This window comes from Agelaius phoeniceus, chromosome Z, assembly GCF_051311805.1.
Source record: "Agelaius phoeniceus isolate bAgePho1 chromosome Z, bAgePho1.hap1, whole genome shotgun sequence".
NCBI classification, from domain to species: domain Eukaryota; kingdom Metazoa; phylum Chordata; class Aves; order Passeriformes; family Icteridae; genus Agelaius; species Agelaius phoeniceus.
In genome coordinates, this window is record NC_135303.1 from 93,735,803 (window position 1) to 93,756,417 (window position 20,615).

Sequence of the window (20,615 nt, forward strand, 5' to 3'; positions counted from 1 at the left end):
AAAATCCAACAGGGACTTCCACAAAATGGGGATTTCATTGGGAATCTAAAATCCAACAGGGACTTGCACAAAATGGGGATTTCATTGGGAATCTAAAAACCAACAGGGACTTGCACAAAATGGAGATTTCATTGGGAATCTAAAAACCAGCAGGGACTTCCACAAAATGGGGATTTCATTGGGAATCTAAAAACCAGCAGCGACTTCCACAAAATGGGGATTTCATTGTGAAGATCTAAAAACCAACAGGGACTTGCACAAAATGGGGATTTGAGTGGGAATCTAAAAACCAACAGGGACTTGCACAAAATGGGGATTTCATTGGGAATCTAAAAACCAACAGGGACTTGCACAAAATGGGGATTTCATCGGGAATCTAAAAACCAACAGGGACTTCCACAAAATGGGGATTTCATCGGGAGGGTCTAAAAACCAACAGGGACTTGCACAAAATGGGGATTTCATTGGGAATCTAAAAACCAACAGGGACTTCCACAAAATGGGGATTTCAGCGGGAATCTAAAAACCAACAGGGACTTGCACAAAATGGGGATTTCATTGGGAATCTAAAAACCAACAGGGACTTGCACAAAATGGGGATTTCATTGAGAGGATCTAAAAACCAGCAGGGACTTCCACAAAATGGGGATTTCATTGGGAGGGTCTAAAAACCAACAGGGACTTGCACAAAATGGGGATTTCAGCGGGAATCTAAAAACCAACAGGGACTTCCACAAAATGGGGATTTCATCGGGAGGGTCTAAAAACCAACAGGGACTTGCACAAAATGGGGATTTCATTGGGAATCTAAAAACCAACAGGGACTTTCACAAAATGGGGATTTCATTGGGAATCTAAAAACCAACAGGGACTTGCACAAAATGGAGATTTCATTGGGAATCTAAAAACCAGCAGGGACTTTCACAAAATGGGGATTTCATTGGGAAGATCTAAAAACCAACAGGGACTTCCACAAAATGGGGATTTGAGTGGGAATCTAAAAACCAACAGGGACTTCCACAAAATGGGGATTTCAGAGGGAATCTAAAAACCAACAGGGACTTCCACAAAATGGGGATTTCATTGTGAGGATCTAAAAACCAACAGGGACTTCCACAAAATGGGGATTTCATTGGGAATCTAAAAACCAACAGGGACTTCCACAAAATGGGGATTTCATTGGGAATCTAAAAACCAGCAGGGACTTCCACAAAACGGGGATTTCATTGGGCGGGTCTAAAAACCAACAGGGACTTCCACAAAATGGGGATTTCATTGGGAATCTAAAAACCAACAGGGACTTCCACAAAATGGGGATTTCAGTGGGAGGGTCTAAAAACCAACAGGGACTTGCACAAAATGGGGATTTCATCAGGAGGATCTAAAAACCAACAGGGACTTCCACAAAATGGGGATTTCATTGAGAGGGTCTAAAAACCAACAGGGACTTCCACAAAATGGGGATTTCATTGGGAATCTAAAAACCAACAGGGACTTCCACAAAATGGGGATTTCATTGTGAGGATCTAAAAACCAGCAGGGACTTCCACAAAATGGGGATTTCAGTGGGAATCTAAAAACCAGCAGGGACTTCCACAAAATGGGGATTTCAGGGGGAATCTAAAAACCAACAGGGACTTCCACAAAATGGGGATTTCAGCGGGAGGGTCTAAAAACCAACAGGGACTTCCACAAAATGGGGATTTCATTGTAAGGATCTAAAAACCAACAGGGACTTCCACAAAATGGGGATTTCATTGGGAGGATCTAAAAACCAACAGGGACTTCCACAAAATGGGGATTTCATTGAGAGGATCTAAAAATCAGCAGGGACTTCCACAAAATGGGGATTTCATTGGGAATCTAAAAACCAACAGGGACTTCCACAAAATGGGGATTTCAGCGGGAATCTAAAAACCAACAGGGACTTCCACAAAATGGGGATTTCATTGGGAATCTAAAAACCAACAGGGACTTCCACAAAATGGGGATTTCATTGGGAATCTAAAAACCAACAGGGACTTTCACAAAATGGGGATTTCATTGTGAGGATCTAAAAACCAACAGGGACTTCCACAAAATAGGGATTTCATTGGGAATCTAAAAACCAACAGGGACTTGCACAAAATGGGGATTTCAGCGCGATGGGATGGGATCGATCCCGTTTAACTGCAGCGCCTCAACGCAGGGCCGCGCTCCCCAGGCTGGTTGGACAAGGGGGATGAAGAAAGATCCCTTGAAAGAGACACCTTAAACCCTTATCACCTTAAACCCTTATCTTCAAGGGAGATAAAGCTGCCTTATCTTATTCAGATGCCTTGTTTGAGGGAGATGGGTGCCATCTGTGACACGAGCCAGCAGCTCCCTTCCCTTCCCTTCCTTTCCTTCTTTTCTTCCCTTCCCTGCTCCCAGCACGGGAACACTGCTGTGCCTCCAGTCCCTGCCTGAATCCGTTCCTGGCCTTATTCAGCTTTTTTTTGCCCTTTTCCAACCGAATTCTGAGCAAACGGGGTCCTGCTCGACAGATTATTGCAATTCTCTCCTGAGCCGGGTCTTGCCGACAGAAAGGGGCTTAAACCAGCGAAACATCCTTGTAAATATTGTTAATAATATTTCTGTAAATATTATTATCAATATCCTAGTAAATATTATCAATATCCTTGTAAATATTACCAATATCCTTGTAAATATTATTCATAAAATTCCAAAGCGATTCCAGTGAACACACAGCTCCATCCCACCCCTCTGGACGCCGTCACGGGTTGATTTTTCTGGCGCTGAGCTGAATAAGAGGAAACAACTTTCTCTTTTAAAAAAATCAAAAAGGAATAAAGCTGCTTCTTTTATAATCCTGCACTTTCTATTTAAGCTCCTGCTCTTTTGGATTAAGGAAAGAACAACTCGCCATTAGGGCCTGCCCTGTTTATCGACATCACAATTGTACCCGAGAGCCACAGGAACGATTTTACACTTCAAAAGATGCTAGAAACCAGTTTTATCTCCATGTAAACTTTCAATATAATATTTAATAAAACTCATCCTCCCCTTCTAGTCAGATACTGTGGTTTGATGGCTACAAGCACTTGCAAGGAGGGGGATTCCGGGAGTGGAAAAATGCAAATAAAAATGACTTTATCTGCTCAGGGGTTTCACTTCCTTTCTCCCCTCCTAAATGTTCATAAAAGAACTTTTTATGCACCTTAGAGAAGGTTGAAATTAAAGGGGCTGGCGCCGCTGCCTGAGTCCCATCCACGGGCTGGACACAGGAGAATCCTTGGTTGTGGAATGTGTTTCACCAGTGCCCCATAGCACACTCACAAAGCAGTGGCAAAGCTTTCAATTCCACCTTTGTGCTACAAAAAATTCCATTTTGTCCCCAATTTTGCCCCCCAAAAGCGCCGCGGTGCTCAGATAACGAAGGGCTTTTCCCGTTTTCCCGTCCTAAACGAGTCACTTTGTGCAATTATCTAGGAATTGATTTTCAGTGGGACAAATCCTGGTGCTTCAGCTGAATCGGGCGTGTGGCTAAAAGAAAAGGCCAATTTAATGCCAATAATTCCGCGCTTGGAGGTTGGTGCCAGGGAAGCAGCACCTGTGCGACGGAGCCGGATAAAATCCAAGCTCTGCCTTTCTGTCCTGATCCCGGGTGTCCTTCCAGGTGAAATTCGGATTTGAGTTTCCTATTTTAGCAGCACATTCCCAGGGTTTGCTGTGCGCTCCAGCCACGGGCGGCATCGCCGCCCCACATTGACCAAAGCTTTTCGTCAGAGCTCCGCCGGCCAGCGAGCGAGCGAGCGAGCGAGCGCCGGCGCCGCTGCTAATTACCATGGCTTCCATAAGGCAGGGATGCCAGCCTGGAAACGGGAATCCAGGCAGGAAAAGTGGGGAAATATATGTGGAACAGAACCAAAAAATATGTGGCATAGAGATAAAACAAACAAAGTTATGGAATATAAATGAGGACCTTAGGAGAGGGAAAAGCCCCATGGCCAATGGCTTCCATAGGGCAGAGATTCCAGCCTGGAAACATGACTCCATGCAGGAAAAGCGGGGAAAATATATGGAATAAAACCCCCAAAAAATATAGTGTATAAATAAAACAAACAAAGTTATGGAATATAAATGAGGACCTTAGGAGAGGGAAAAGCCCGATGGCCAATGGCTTCCATAAGGCAGAGATTCCAGCGTGGAAAAATGAATCCATGCAGGAAAAATGGGGGAAATATATGGAATAAAAACCAAAAAAATATAGTATATAAATAAGATTTAAAATTTATATATAAATATAAATGTGGACCTTAGGAGAGGAAAAAGCCCAATGTCCAATCTCTTCCATAAGGCAGAGATTCCAGCGTGGAAAAATGAATCCATGCAGGAAAAATGGGGGAAATATATGGAATAGAAACAAAACAAAATATGGTAGTAATAAGATTAAAAAAAAGAATATAATGAATAAATAACTAATTAAAAATAAATAAGATTAAAAATTTATATATAAATATAAATGAGGACCTTAGGAGAGGGAAATGCCCGATGTCCAATGGCTTCCATAAGGCAGAGATTCCAGTGTGGAAAAATGAATCCATGCAGGAAAAATGGTGAAAATATATGGAATAAAACAAAAAAAAAATAGTCTATAAATAAGATTAAAACTTTATATATAAATAGAATTGAGGACCTTAGGGAAAAGCCCGATGTCCAATGGCTTCCATAAGGCAGGGATTCCAACGTGGAAAAATGAATCCATGCAGGAAAAATGGGGGAAATATATGGAATAAAACAACAAATATGTGATATATAAATAAGATTTAAAATTTTATATAAATTATACATTTATATAAAAATTTATATATCTATTATAAATATAATTGAGGGCTTTAGGAGAGGGAAAAACCCGATGTCCAATGGCTTCCATAAGGCAGAGATTCCAGTATGGAAAAATGAATCTATGCAGGAAAAGTGGGGGAAATGTATGGAATAAAACAAAAAAAAAATAGTATATAAATAAGATTAAAAATTTATATATAAATAGAATTGAGGATCTTAAGAGAGGGAAAAGCCCGATGTCCAATGGCTTCCATAAGGGCAGAGATTCCAGCATGGAAAAATGAATCCATGCAGGAAAATGGTGAAAATATATGGAATAAAATAAAAAATAATAGTATATAAATAAGATTAAAAATTTATATATAAATATAATTGAGAACCTTAAGAGAGGAAAAAACCCGATGGCCAATGGCTTCCATAAGGGCAGAGATTCCAGCATGGAAAAATGAATCCATGCAGGAAACATGGTGAAAATATATGGAATAAAATAAAAAATAATAGTATATAAATAAGATTAAAAATGTATATGGATAATTTTATAATTTATATAAAAATTTATATATATATATTATAAATATAATTGAGGGCTTTAGGAGAGGGAAAAGCCTGATGTCCAATGGCTTCCATAAGGCAGAGATTCCAGCATGGAAAAATGAATCTATGCAGGAAAAGTGGGGGAAATATATGCAATAAAAACAACAAATATGTGGTATATAAATAAGATTTAAAATTTATATTGATAATTTTATAATTTATATAAAAATTTATATATATATTATAAATATAATTGAGGGCTTTAGGAGAGGGAAAAGCCCGATGTCCAATGGCTTCCATAAGGCAGAGATTCCACCATGGAAAAATGAATTCATGCAGGAAAAGTGGGGGAAATATATGGAATAAAAACAACAAATATGTGGTATATAAATAAGATTTAAAATTTATATTGATAATTTTATAATTTATATAAAAATTTATATATATATTATAAATATGATTGAGGACTTTAGGAGAGGAAATAGCCCGATGTCCAATCTCTTCCATAAGGCAGAGATTCCAGCGTGGAAACACAAATCCATGCAGGAAAAATGGGGGAAATATATGGAATAAAACAAAAAAAAATAGTATATAAATAAGATTTAAAATTTATATTGATAATTTTATAATTTATATAAAAATTTATATATATATATTATGGAATAGAATTGAGGACTTTAGGAGAGGGAAAAGCCCAATGTCCAATCTCTTCCATAAGGCAGAGATTCCAGCGTGGAAAAATGAATCTATGCAGGAAAAATGGGGGAAATAAATGGAATAAAACCAACAAATATGTGATATATAAATAATATTTAAAATTTATATTGATAATTTTATAATTTATATAAAAATTTATATATATATATATTATGGAATAGAATTGAGGACTTTAGGAGAGGAAAAAGCCTGATGTCCAATGGCTTCCAAAAGGCAGAGATTCCAGCATGGAAAAAAGAATCCATGCAGGAAAAATGGGGAAAATATATGGAATAAAAGAAAAAATAATAGTATATAAATAAGATTAAAAATTTATATTGATAATTTTATAGTTTATATCAAATTTTATATATATAATATAAATATAATTGAGGGCTTTAGGAGAGGGAAAAACCCGATGTCCAATGGCTTCCATAAGGCAGAGATTCCAGCATGGAAACAGGAATCCAGGCAGGAAAAATGTGGGAAATATATGGAATAAAACAAAAAAAAATAGTATATAAATAAAACAAAAGAATTGATGAAATAGAAATGAAAACTTTAGGAGAGGGCAAAGCCTGATGTCCATTCGGTAACGTTCTGCTTCATAAATTAATTCTCTAATTTGTGGTGTTTACAAAAGAGCTAATTTTAGGAATGGGAATTTTCCTCTGTTTATCCAACAAGACCCAGGATTTCCTAAGTAAGTGGATGTTTCCAAAGAGTATAAAATCAACAAAGGGATTAGGGACAGCAAACCCAAGTGAGGCGACGCTCGCTGACAACTCGGAGCCCGCCGAATAAAGAATGGCCCGGGCTCTGCTCGGGCCCTCACACATCCTCCTGTGCACAATCCAAGGAAAATAACCAAGCTGGGAAAAGCAGGAAAATCTGCATCAACCCAGGCCAGGCTGCTGTTGTCAGGCTCTCGAGCCGCTTCCATCTCTGATGTGGCCTCTCCCAAAATACCTGCTGTCGCTCGTCCCTTAAAAACAGGATTCAAATGAGGTTGTGCCCTATGGAAGTCTCAGCAGAGACAGACTGTGCTCCCAGCCATTCCCAAAATCCACCCAAACAGCCCCGTGCCACCGGAATTACAGCGCTTGGCTCTGTCCCAAGCTCTTCCCTGGCTGTCTTTGTTCCTGAAATCCCAAAGAAACCAGTCTGCTCGGGGTAATTTCATCAATCCCAAATATTTCAGCCTCTCCTCCGTCAAACAGGCTGGAAGTTTGTATTCCAGCCACAAACTTCCCGCCGAGGTTTGTCCTGGAAATGCTGCCGGACTCTTCAGAGCAGGTGCTCCTGCAGTCCAAGGCCATAATTCAATCAAGCCTTGGGCTGACGTCAGGAACAAAAAACAACTCAAAGGCTGTTTGTGAACGGGCCCAGAACCCCTGAGATTCAATTAGAGCCTTGATATTCCATGGGGAATCTTATTTAGCTGGATTTAATATCACCAAAGCTTGGGAGCAGTTATTTATCAAATAGGTCGAGCGCATTTAAATGTACAGGCGACGGAACAGCACGTTAACCCCACAATCCCAAAATTTCAGGAGCACCACGGGCAGGAAAACAATCTGATTTTTAGATACAAGAGCACAAAAAGAACCCAATCCCTGTTTTTTAGGGATTATGGCTAAGAATGAACCCAGGGATTTCTGTGTTTGCCCATTTGTGGACCGGCAGAAATGCTGATTCTCCCACAGGGTTTTGGTTTGGGTTTAACATAACTTGGGGTGTATGGGGTGACACACACATGTAGGGTGGAGGATGCACACACACATGTAGGATGCACAAAAAGAACTCAATCCCGGTTTTTTAGGGATTGTGGCTAAGAATGAACCCGGGGATTTCAGAGATTTTCGGCAGAGATGCTGATCTCTGTGTCTGTGATGTCCCACAGGGTTTGGTTTGGGTTTTTATCATAACTTGGGGTGTATGGGGTGACACACACACATGTAGGGTGGAGGATGCACACACATGTAGGATGCACAAAAAGAACCCAATCCCTGTTTTTTAGGGATTGTGGCTAAGAATGAACCCGGGGATTTTTGCCATTTGTGGACCAGCAGAAATGCTGATTCTCCCACAGGGTTTTAGTTTGGGTTTTAACATAACTTGGGGTGTATGGGGTGACACACACACATGGGGGTGGAGGATGCACACACATGTAGGATGCACTAAAAGAACCCAATCCCGGTTTTTTAGGGATTGTGGCTAGGAATGAACCCAGGGATTTCAGAGATTTCCGGCAGAAATGCTGAGCTCTGTGTCCGTGATGTCCCACAGGGTTTTGGTTTGGGGCTCTAACATAACTTGGGGTGTATGGGGTGACACACACACATGAGGGGTGGAGGATGCACACACATGTAGGATGCACAAAAAGAACCCAATCCCTGTTTTTTAGGGATTATGGCTAAGAATGAACCTGGGGATTTCTGTGTTTTGCCATTTGTGGACCAGCAATGCTGATTCTCCCACAGGGTTTTGGTTTGGGTTTTAACATAACTTGGGGTGTATGGGGTGACACACACACATGTAGGGTGGAGGATGCACACACATGTAGGATGCAAACACATGTAGGATGCACAAAAAGAACCCAATCCCTGTTTTTTAGGGATTATGAACCCGGGGGTTTCAGTGTTTGGCCATTTGTGGACCGGTAGAAATGCTGATCTCTGTGTCCGTGATGTCCCACAGGGTTTTGGTTTGGGGCTCTAACATAACTGGGCTGGGATCATGGATCACACACACTTATAGGGTGGGGGATACACACACACATATAGGGTGGAGGATACACACATACACACAGCATGGAGGATACACACACACATACACAGCATGGAGGATACACACAGCATGGAGGATACACATACACATAGATAGCATGGAGGATACACACAGCATGGAGGATACACACACATAGCATGGAGGATACACACAGCATGGAGGATACACACAGCATGGAGGATACACACACATAGCATGGAGGATACACAAAGCATGGAGGATACACACAGCATGGAGGATACACACACATAGCATGGAGGATACACAAAGCATGGAGGTTACACACAGCATGGAGGATACACATACATAGCATGGAGGATACACACAGCATGGAGGATACACACAGCATGGAGGATACACACAGCATGGAGGATACACATACATAGCATGGAGGATACACACAGCATGGAGGACACACACAGCATGGAGGATACACATACATAGCATGGAGGATACACACAGCATGGAGGACACACACAGCATGGAGGATACACATACATAGCATGGAGGATACACATACATAGCATGGAGGATACACACAGCATGGAGGACACACACAGCATGGAGGATACACATACATAGCATGGAGGATACACACAGCATGGAGGACACACACAGCATGGAGGATACACATACATAGCATGGAGGATACACATACATAGCATGGAGGATACACATACATAGCATAGAGGATACACACAGCATGGAGGATACACACATAGCATGGAGGACACACACAGCATGGAGGATACACACACACACACAGCATGGAGGATACACATACATAGCATGGAGGATGCACACAGCATGGAGGATACACGTACATAGCATGGAGGATACACACACACACACAGCATGGAGGACACACACGCACGCATAGGACGGAGCAGGTAACACACACATGATAAGAGATGCGCACCCATGACAAAGGGACGCACATGTGTGACAAAGCAGGTGTCTGTACAGACACATCCGTGTGCCCAAAGGGACCCTACACGCACACACATGACAGAACTGCCACACACACGGAGGATAAAGCAAGGAGCCCCGCACACGCGTGGCAGGGCAGACCGTCACACATGACGACGCGGGGAGTCACGCACACGCGTGACAAAGAAGGAGCCCGTCCATCCCCACCCACACGCAGCCAGGCAGCAGCGCCCTGCCCTGCCATTGGGAAGCTGGGCACAGGGCAGGAAGGCCGGGAATGCTGCCAGCAATGCCGGCTGCATCCTGCATGGCACCTGCCGTCGCCGCTTCCCCTCTCCCGGGAGCCTGCCTCCTCTGCTCCTGCTGTGCCAGGGTCACTGCTGTGCCACAGAGCCGGAGTAAACCCTGAGTAAAGCACATGGGAGAGAACCCCACCGCTGTGCCACAGAGCCGGAGTAAACCCTGAGTAAAGCGCACGGGAGAGAACCTGACCATACCCAATCCCGTGGAGCATTGTCCAGTCCGGCAGCGCCAGCTCCAAACTGGATGCACACCAGCACCCACAACAATGGGACGCAGCTACTACTGCCATTACTAGCAGGAGTAGCCTTGAAGGAGGTGCCATTGCCACAAAGCTCTCACACCAACAATGCACCCAGAATCCACCCAAATGATCCCATTTTTCCATCTGCCTGGCTGGATGAAGCTCCACTGCCCAGCATTTACCATGGAGGAAGGAATGGACTCTCCAACCTCTCCCGGGCTTTTCCTAATAGAGTTTGTTAGGAAAAGAAATTCCACAGCAGCCTTTAATAAAAATTTAACAATGAATTAAGAATTTCTTTGGGCATTCTGACCCTCTGCTTTGCCAGGAAGGTTTCCCTGCAGACAGCCCTGAGATGGAAATTTGTGCCCGCACGTCAGTGCTGCATCCTGCATGGCACCTGCCGTCGCCGCTTCCCCTCTCCTGGGAGCCTGCCTCCTCTGCTCCTGCAGTGCCACAGAGCCGGAGTAAACCCTGAGTAAAGCACATGGGAGAGAACCCCACCGCTGTGCCACAGAGCCGGAGGAAACCCTGAGTAAAGCGCTCGGGAGAGAACCCCACCGTGCCCAATCCCGTCCAGAGCCCGCAGTCTGGCAGCGCCGGCTCCAAACTGGATGCACACCAGCCCACACAACAATGGGACGCAGCTACTACTGCCATTACTAGCAGGAGTAGCCTTGAAGGAGGTGGCCATTGCCACAAAGCTCTCACACCAATAATCCACCCAAATGATCCCATTTTTCCATCTGCCTGGCTGGATGAAGCTCCACTGCCCAGCATTTACCATGGAGGAAGGAATGGATGCTCCAACCTCTCCCCGGGCTTTTCCTAATAGAGTTTGTTAGGAAAAGAAATTTCACAGCAGCCTGTACCAAAAATTTAACAATGAATTAAGAATTTCTTTGGGCACTCTGACCCTCTGCTTTGCCAGGAAGGTTTCCCTGCACACAGCCCTGAGATGGAAATTTGTGCCCGCATGTCAGTGCTGCATCCTGCATGGCACCTGCCGTCGCCGCTTCCCCTCTCCCGGGAGCCTGCCTCCTCTGCTCCTGCTGTGCCACAGAGCCGGAGTAAACCCTGAGTAAAGCACATGGGAGAGAACCCCACTGCTGTGCCACAGAGCCGGAGTAAACCCTGAGTAAAGCACACGGGAGAGAACCCCACCGCTGTGCCACAGAGCCAGAGTAAACCCTGAGTAAAGCGCTCGGGAGAGAACCCCACCGTGCCCAACCCCGTCCAGAGCCCACAGTCCGGCAGCGCCGGCTCCAAACTGGATGCACACCAGCACACACAACAATGGGACGCAGCTACTACTGCCATTACTAGCAGGAGTAGCCTTGAAGGAGGTGGCCATTGCCACAAAGCTCTCACACCAACAATGCACCCAGAATCCACCCAAATGATCCCATTTTTCCATCTGCCTGGCTGGATGAAGCTCCACTGCCCAGCATTTACCATAGAGGAAGGAGTGGATGCTCTAACCTCTCCCCGAAGCTTTTCCTAATAGAGTTTGTTAGGAAAAAAATTCCACAGCAGCCTTTACCAAAAATTGGAAATGAATTAAGAATTTGGGCATTAATTAAGAATTTTGGGCATTAATTAAGAATTTTGGGCTTTCCTCTGCTTTGCCAGGAAGCTTTCAAACAGCAAACAGCTCTGAGATGGGAATTTGTGCCCGAATTTCCCGGCTGGAAACCTCGGAAGGACACAGAGGTGAATTTTGGGCACAGGACACCTCCCAGAGAAGCAGAAATCCGTGCAGGCCCCTGCCCACGGCATCAGCTGTGGGAGGAGGAAATTTGGCACCGGCTTTTCCCAATCAATAAGGGCAAATTCAATTATTGCAGGGAGCGGGACGGAGCTGGTGCAGCAGCAACTCCTCGGAGTAGCCGCTGGCAGATGGCACATCCTATTCCATGTATATTCATTCTCTGTGCTACATCAGCTGAAACATTCCCAGGTTATCCCAGCTTTTCTCCCTGATTTCCACCACCCTGGTAGCTGGGGATGTTTTGGGGAAAGGCCTTTAAGCCGTAATCGCTCCTTATAAAATGGCAGCGCTGGCGTTGGCTGATTTCAATCCCAGCATGAAAACCGCAGGTCGACGGGTCCTCCCTTTTTTCCTGCCATTTGCAGAGCCCCAAATTTCCAGCTACAAGGAGTTTACCACCAGGAGTAAATGTTTGAGCTGTAAAGCTTCCAAAATGACTTTGTTTATCAGAGCAGATGAAGGGAAAAAAAAAAAGCTCAAGGAATCATTTGAAGCTCAAAGCAAAACTGTTTATAGGACAGCTTGTAGTGCTCCAAGATTCCAGAGAGATTTCAGCAATTAACAGCACAAACTTCCATAACTTAATTCTGTTCTCTATGTGCAGTGTTTAGTTGCTCCTGTGCTATTTGAGTTGTTCCCCGTTACGATTCTGCAAAGAGATTTGCTGATCCTATAAAAATAAATCCTCAAGCAGCTTCCTCACAACATTCCAGGGATCCCAAAGCAGGGGCTTGAATCCTCTGACTTCCTACATAAGGAAAATATCCAAATGATGCCCAAGTTCTCTTTAAATAATGGCAGGGAGATAAAAAAATTCAATCCCTTTCATTTTGCAGTAGCAAAAAAAATAAGTAGTGAAAGATTAAATTTGGTGTTATTTGTGCCTATTTCGCCTTCCTTAGGAATTCAGGCCACAATTTGTTCCCAGATCCCTGAGACCCAGGGAATAATGGGAGCCATCGTTCCTGCTAAACTTCAAAAAAATTGAAATCACTTTCTTTTTGCAAAAATAAGTCATGAAAGGTGAAAATTTGGTGTTCCCGGGATTATTTCTGCCTATTTTGTGTTCTTTGGGATTTCAGGCCATGAAATTCCCAAAGAATTCTGACAAAAATCCATATGGATTTGGGAGTGGCACGAGTACAAATCCAAATTTTACCTCACATGGGGTTTTTTTTGTCCCTGATCTCGGAGCCAGGCCTAAGTTCCCTGGTTTAATTTTGTTCCCAGATCCCTGAGATCCAGGGAATAATGGGAGCCATCATTCCTGCTAAACTTCAAAAAAATGGAAATCACTTTCTTTTTGCAAAAATAAGTCATGAAAGGTGAAAATTTGGTGTTCCCGGGATTATTTGTGCCTATTTTGTGTTCTTTGGGATTTCAGGCCACGAAATTCCCAAAGAATTCTGACAAAAATCCATATGGATTTGGGAGTGGCACGAGTACAAATCCAAATTTTACCTCACATGGGGTTTTTTTTGTTCCTGATCTCGGAGCCAGGCCTAAGTTCCCTGGTTTAATTTTGTTCCCAGATCCCTGAGAGCCAGGCAATAATGGGAGCCATCGTTCCTGTTCCTGCTAAACTTCAAAAAAACCAATTCAATCGCTTTCTTTTTGCAGTAGCATAAGAAATAAGCAGTGAGAGATGAAAATTCGTGTTCTGAGGAATGAGGCATCGTTCCTGTTCCTGCTAAACTTGGCAAGGACAGGCAGAGTGTCCCCACACCGAGTGACATTTGGCTCCAGTCGCTCCGACGGGGAACTCTGAATTATTAAATATATTTAAGGTAGCGTGGAAAGAGGAGGAGAAAAGCCCCTAAAAATCTCCATCTCCATTATCCAAGGGGAATGAGCGAGCTGGGTTGATCTGTTTAATTACTACAAGAGCTCCCAGACTGAAATATCTGAATCTCTGAAATATTAGCCTTGGAAAATAGGGAATGGGATTCCAGAGGCCTGGAATTCTGCCTGGCAAAGGCGGCAACGTGAGGAGACGCAGACAGAGCCAACACCCAAACTCCAGCATCCTTCTCCCTCTTTCCTGGAATATCCCGTGAAAAATGGGAGCCGCCCATGGAAGGGCAGCAGCTTCCTTTTTAAACCAGGATTTTACTCAAAAATCTCCTTTATAGGGGTTTTTTTCCCCTCTTTTTTATTCTTCTGAATGGTGTTTCTGCACCAAACACAGCCCTGGTTTCCCAAGCCCTCCCTGGCACGCTCGCTGCTCCTGCTGAGAGCAGCGGGATCCGCGCAGGCATCCCAGGTGTGCCTCACCTGAGCAGCTCCAAAACATCTTCCTAATTCCATTTTTGGGATGATCAAACAATAAGAACAAAATCCTGCGGCTTTCCCACTCTCCAAACCCAGACCGTACTTGAAAAAACCCCGCAATATTCGTTACGATTTCCTCCCCGAATACAAAACCCAGGAACTGAAACTGTGCTGGATTTGCGATTCCCTCGTTAGAGATGTATTAATTTGTTGCTCTAATGCAGGCCAAGCCCTAATCAAACTAATGGCAAAATGAAAAGCGAGGATTTAAATCCTTTAAAGGGACTTAGCTTGATTTGGTCAGGCAAAGATTGGAGATTTTTTCCCTTTTTTTTCTGGGCCACGGGAATGGCCAATGATAAAAATTCCGCTTTCCTCTGATTCTGCTGCCACCCACACGCTATTGAAACAGCTACAGAGTGGGCAATCCAGAGCAGATGCTCCCAAACGGAGGTAAAATTCCAGCCTTTAAATAGAAGGAGCAGAAATTGAAGGGAATCAGGAAGATGTGGGCTTTGATTACCAGATAAAAAAGCGAAATATGTCAAATGTGACAGACCCGGGGAATTCTTGGGGGAAAAGCTCCTTCAAAATGCAATCCCCAGCGATCATCTCTTCATTTTCTAGTGCCTCACACTGAAATGGGGATCAATTTCAGATACATTTACTATGGAAGAGATGGCAAACTCCACCCAAAATTGGAGTAGATGTGAGAAAATGAATTTGGTTTTGGCAAGCGTCCTAAAAAAAGGGCAAACAAAGCAGGAAAAATAAAAAGCAACCCCCCACTTCAGCCCCAATGAATGTGCATTGTTCGATTGAAGTAACAGCTATTAAATCACTTTCCAAATACGATCTAAATTGGAGGCAGCTCCAGGGGAGTTTGCTTCCCCATGCCTCCAGTCTCCCCCAGTTCTCCCAGTGCAGGTCAGAGGCTGCGGCCGTGCTCCGGTGCCCTGCGCCGAACACCTGCGAACATCAAACAGAAACTCCTGCTCCTTTCCTGGGCTGACAAAAGCCTTTCATGTGAAAAATGCTCCCTGGGAATGTCACGGCTGGAGCTCAGGTTACATTCCTTTCTCCCTCGCAGCCCTCCCCGCTTTGGAACATGGGGAGAAGCCATGTTTGTGGAATTCAACACTCAAAGGGAACGGGGCTTTACTTTCTTTTCCCTCGCACGTCGCAAATCACAACACGGCATCACGGATTAGCTGAGCAAAAAGCCACGGGGATGACTTTAAGCAGGAATTATTCCCACACTTCCTAAAGTCCACTTAGTTTCACTTCCCTGCTTGGGATTACTTTGAGGCGCCTGGTTTTTATTTTAATCTCCGTTTTTCTCCCCTCTGGAAGAGAACTTTGGGCTTAAGGCAGACAATCTCCATAAATCTGGTTTTAAAGAGGAATATTTAAAGGTCAGCTCAAACTTCAGAGGGACAACTTGCAGGAGGAAAAGCAGGATGCAGCCCGCTGCCTGCAATTCCCCGTTAGCAATCTGCATAATTAGAATCACAGCCTATGTCCGCTGTTATTCATGGAGCAGCATCCAGGTATTTATTCACAGATCCAAGCCCAATTTCCAAGCCCTGGACAAACAATAGCCACCAAGTCCACGCTCAAGGCCACGAACCCGCCCTTTAGCCGGGAGCAGAGGGGGAATGAAGCCCCAACTTTCTTTTCAATTCCCTGTTTAATGAGCAAGCAATAGATAGTGCAAGTGGGAAATTGCCTGGGTTTTCCTTTCCAGAACCACCCTTCGCTGCCATTGTGCGCGCAACCGCCGCCGCTCCGCCGAGATTTCCTTCATCCTCCAGCCACTGGTGCTTCAGGGAATTCTCTGGGAATTCTGTCCGTGCCACACTTCAGGTGTTGTTTCAAGTGGGTTTTATCTGCTCATTCCTAACTTCCTGCAGCTCATGAAATCGCCCTCCTGGCCACCAAAATTGCTCCGATCCTTTCGATTCTTAAACACAATTTAATCACTCCCTGCTCCCATTTGTCCTCCTGATCCCAGTGACTCCAGAGATGAGGTTTAGGAGGAATTATTAAATATAACTCTGGAGTCATTTGCTGTCAGCCCAAGTGGTGCTTGCTGCATGGACTGGGCTCTGAGCATGACAAATTGATTTGTCTGGCACAACCACTCCGCGCTCCTCTCCAGTGAAAACAAATAGAGTGGAGATTCTAGACCCGGCCTCATCACTTCCAAAATTATGGCAGAAAAGGACAAAAACTGGGATTCAAACCTATAGCTCATGTTTGGAAAGTTATCCCAGCCCAACAGCAAAATTCTCCAAGTTGCTAGCTCGCAATATGAGCAAGTTTGGGAAGGTAAAACAAACCCAGGCTGTTATTTAGAGAGCCTAAATAGAATAAAAGGCACAAAATGGGAGTTTAGGCGGAGATTGATCTGGAGAAAACCTGACCAAACTTCCAAGCCGAAATCCCGCTCTGGAAATAAAAACCTAAAGGATGCCCCAGCGCATTTAACAAAACACCGAATAAAGAGGAGTCTTGAAATGAGCAAAGCTGCAAATACCAGGTGTGAAACTCCCTGCAAAGAGAGGTTTCTCTGTGAATTTCAGGGAAGCCTTGCCCAAACTCCCTGCACGGCGTGCTGGCATGTGGAACTGCCTGGGAATTGCAAACACCGCTACTCCCTACCTGGCCGCGGAGGCACGGAAAAGCAGCTGCACCCCAGAGCGAGGAAACGTGCGCTGGGGATCTTTGGGAGCTCTCATTTGCCAGGCACATAAAAGCCCCTCTAGAAACTTGGGTTGCCAGACAGTTATTGTCCACACATGGTGTACTGCGGAGAGCTCCGAGACCGCTTTTGTCATCCCACCGCTGTTTTTAGGGAGAGAGGGAGATGCCCACCAGCCCTGGCACAGCCAGAGGAACAAATCAGCCACCTCAGCTGCAGCAAAGTCCTCCAAAACACTCTCACATCTAAAACCAAAATGCCCTGCCCTTAAGCAGCGAGAGAAAGTCACTTGAATAATTTAATTCCCAAAAAATATTCCAGCAGCAAACAGCCCTCTCTAATCCTAAAGACTTTCTTTGCCTGGTGTTTATTCTCAGATACTTGTTTTATTTATTTAACTGCAACAGCCTTCAATTCTGCTTCAATTCTAATGCACAAAATTAATTTGCACACAAGAGGTTTTGACTATCGTCCCCGACAGACAAAGAGAGGCTTTGGAATTGGAAATCAAAAATTCTCCAGGGCTCAAATCACTAAAAGAAAAAGATAAATCTACTGTAAAACTAGAACAATTTTAAGCAATGATTAAACAGAGGCGAAGTCCAGGGGTTTTTAAAAAATCAGAAACGTGTGGCGATGCTCTAAAAACCTCCCAGGCTTGTGGAAATACCAATAATAATAATAATAAAAATAAAAATCAGAATCAGAATAACCGGCGCTTAGGAATAATTCCGCTGCAATCCGAACGAATCTGCTCCCCACGAGAGATTAAAGCACCACAACAAAGGTAATGCCTATGGATAAATAAATCCCAACGTTTTCGCTACGCATGGAACAAAAAAACGGTACATACTTGAGCCAGTAAAATGTCCACTTGCCAAGGAAGTTGGTCCATTTTTCCCGCTGCTCACAGGAGGTGAAAACATCTATAAAAAAAAACACAAACAAAGAAGCATTACTAGTGCAAAACAAGCAATTCCCGAGTGCAGTGGCAGTCCAAAGTTGCTGGCACATTCCTTCGGAGTTCCTCTCCCCCGAACCGTCAGCCCCCACAGCCCTGCAGAGGCTGATTGCGGAGCGCTCGCATCCCCCAGCGCCCCTCGGCACCAGCATCCCGCTTTTCTCAGGCTCATTAGCTTCCCAAACAATCTGCCCTTGCCGGAGCCTTCCAGCCCAGCAGCGTTCTCCTCCTCGCCGGGAAGCGCCGACAAAATTTGGGATGCGAAAGCGCAAAAAAAAAGTTGGGATGGGTCGCAACCTTGGTCATCAACGTAGCAACGTCCATTTCCATCCCGCTCCAGGATTTGCCTGGCATGTGGGAACCCAAATAATAATAATGCAAAGTGCCACCTGCCCTAAATTCTCATTCCGTCTCTCCCACCGAGCAATTGGAAGCCAGGCTCGCTCCTCGCCCCCTCTCCCTCCCTCTCGCACTCCTCTCTCTCTCTTCCCAGCATTTATTTCGACCCTAATTGGTTTCTCCCTTCTCCGACGTGTCTAGTGGATAATACGCACCTTCCCTGAGTCAGAGCCTGCAAAAAGCCAAGGAACAAATGGGAAAAGTGCACCAACAAGCAGAGAGGGGGCTGCGAAGCTGCCGCAGGCTACGATTGCTGGCCAAACTTCCCCAAGCCATCCCTCAGAAGCCGAGGCTGGAGCAGCAGCACCAGCCTGGAGCACACAGGGGAAAGGGGGGGGCTTGAGGAGCGGACCTGCCTCTCGCAGCACAAGCTCCTGCCCAAAATAAAGAACTAAGTGGATAGAGAGATATTCCTGACATATTGGGGGGAAGGGAGGGGATGGGGAGAGAGGGGAAGGAAGGGGCTGGAGGGGGAGGGGGAGCCTGACAAAAGTAGACAAGTGCACGCGTCCGGCGCAACGTTCGGCCTCCAAACCAGCCCAGGGGGACAAAAATCCCTCTTTGCCTCGAAAATCACTCCCAAGTCCTGCCTAGGGCGGGCAGGAGAAGGTTGCAGCAGTTTTAATGCCAGCAGAAGCCATAGGAGATTTCAGGGAAAACTTTAAACTGAGACGGTCGTGGATTTCTTTGCACTTTCCATGTGCCAAAATCGAAACAAGGGAAGAACCGAAAGGAGAATATCAGCGAGTCATTAGCGATTAATTAGTTCGTGTGCCAACGACGCTTGAAAATCGAAAGCACGATAAAAGTGCAATATCGGTATGATGGAATGATGAGAAATGGTCAGTTTTCGGGGCGTTTCTTTTGGCAGGAATTATTTGAGCCGTCCGAGACATGAAACCAAGCTGCGAACGCGCCTGCATCTCCCATCACACACAATCAGAAAGACTAAAAATACTCAGTTTGGATTTTTTTTTTTTTTTAAAGCGAAAAAAATATTTACCATGCTTCTAGCTGCTGATTAAAAATTGCCCAATGTACTTAGAGCACAGTTTGGGGTTGGTTTTGTTGCTTTAGGGTTTTTTTTGGCTGGATTTTCTTTTTGTTAACAGAGCAGCTAGAATTTTTTTTTTTTTTACAGCTGTTGCTAATTTCCACCGTTGTTTCTTACCGCACTGAAATCCAGTAAATCACTCAGTTCTTTGTCCGTCCCTAAGGCAGCCATTCGCTGTTGGTGATGCATTTTAGCAAAATCACACAAACCTAGAAACATGGAAATAACCGCAATCAGAAATCCCGAGCCTTGCAGGAAACACAGTCGGATTTTGCTTTTTCAAGGGGGGGTCGGGGAGTGGGTGGTTGAGAAGAAGAAGAAGGGAGGGGAAAAAAAAAGATGGAGGGGCAGCAAAAAAAAAAAACACCCAAAAAACACAACAACAAGAGGAAAAAAAAAAAAAAAAAGCGATATTGTATTTCCAAAGAGGCGAGCCAAACCCGGCAACATCCACTCTTAAACCCAAATCCGGAGGAGAAAAAAAAAGGCAAAGCCTCTCTCCCGGAGCATCATTTATGCAACAGGAGGTTCAGCGAGGAATGAATGAGGATCCCAGAGAAGAAACTACAGCCATCCGCTCCCAACTTTTTCCCTTCTCCTTCTTCCACGCAAAAAGTAGCGTTTGGAGGCACAAACGGCAAAGAGCGAGGAGCAAAAAAAAAGCCACGGCGAGATGCGAAGTGCAGGTTCCGGGGGCGGGGGGGGCAGCGGGGGACAATTAGCCCCGATTCCTAATTTGCGGAGCGGAGGGGGGGGATGAGGCCGAGCAGAAGCCGGCAGCGGCTCGGGCCTGTGCGGAGGCAGCGCCCGGGGGGAGGGGAGCCCGGCGAGCGAGGGAAGAGGGGAGAGGGAAGGGGCGCGGAGCCCAGCCCAGCGCGGCGGCCCCGAGGAGCCCCGGCCGCCTCCGTACCCGCCGCCGCCGCCGCCGCCGCTCATGGAGCTCCGCGCTCGGCTCCCGCCCGCTCCCGCCGCACTTTTCCAAGGATTCCACGTTGGATTCGCCCAGCTCGCGCGCACACATGGCCAAGCGCGTTTATACGGGGCCGCGGACGCACGTGACGCGGGCACTTGGCCGAAAGGAACAATATTTTTTTTCCCCCCCTTTGGATTACCCGTTCCCTTCGTCTTTTTGGG

General features: G+C 45.2%; 1 protein-coding gene across 1 annotated transcript in view; it reads right to left on the reverse strand.

The window, feature by feature from the left end:
- LOC143692273 (transcription factor 4-like) overlaps positions 1-20,366 on the reverse strand; it is a 128,879-nt gene extending 108,513 nt beyond the window's left edge. The window contains exons 1-3 of the mRNA XM_077172199.1: positions 19,922-20,366; positions 19,599-19,690; positions 17,921-17,993 (exon numbers count right to left, since the gene is read on the reverse strand). Coding sequence (XP_077028314.1) covers positions 17,921-17,993; positions 19,599-19,690; positions 19,922-19,931 — 175 coding nt within the window. The 5' untranslated portion in view covers positions 19,932-20,366. The remainder of the gene's footprint in view (positions 1-17,920; positions 17,994-19,598; positions 19,691-19,921) is intronic.
- Positions 20,367-20,615: the final 249 nt, after the last annotated feature.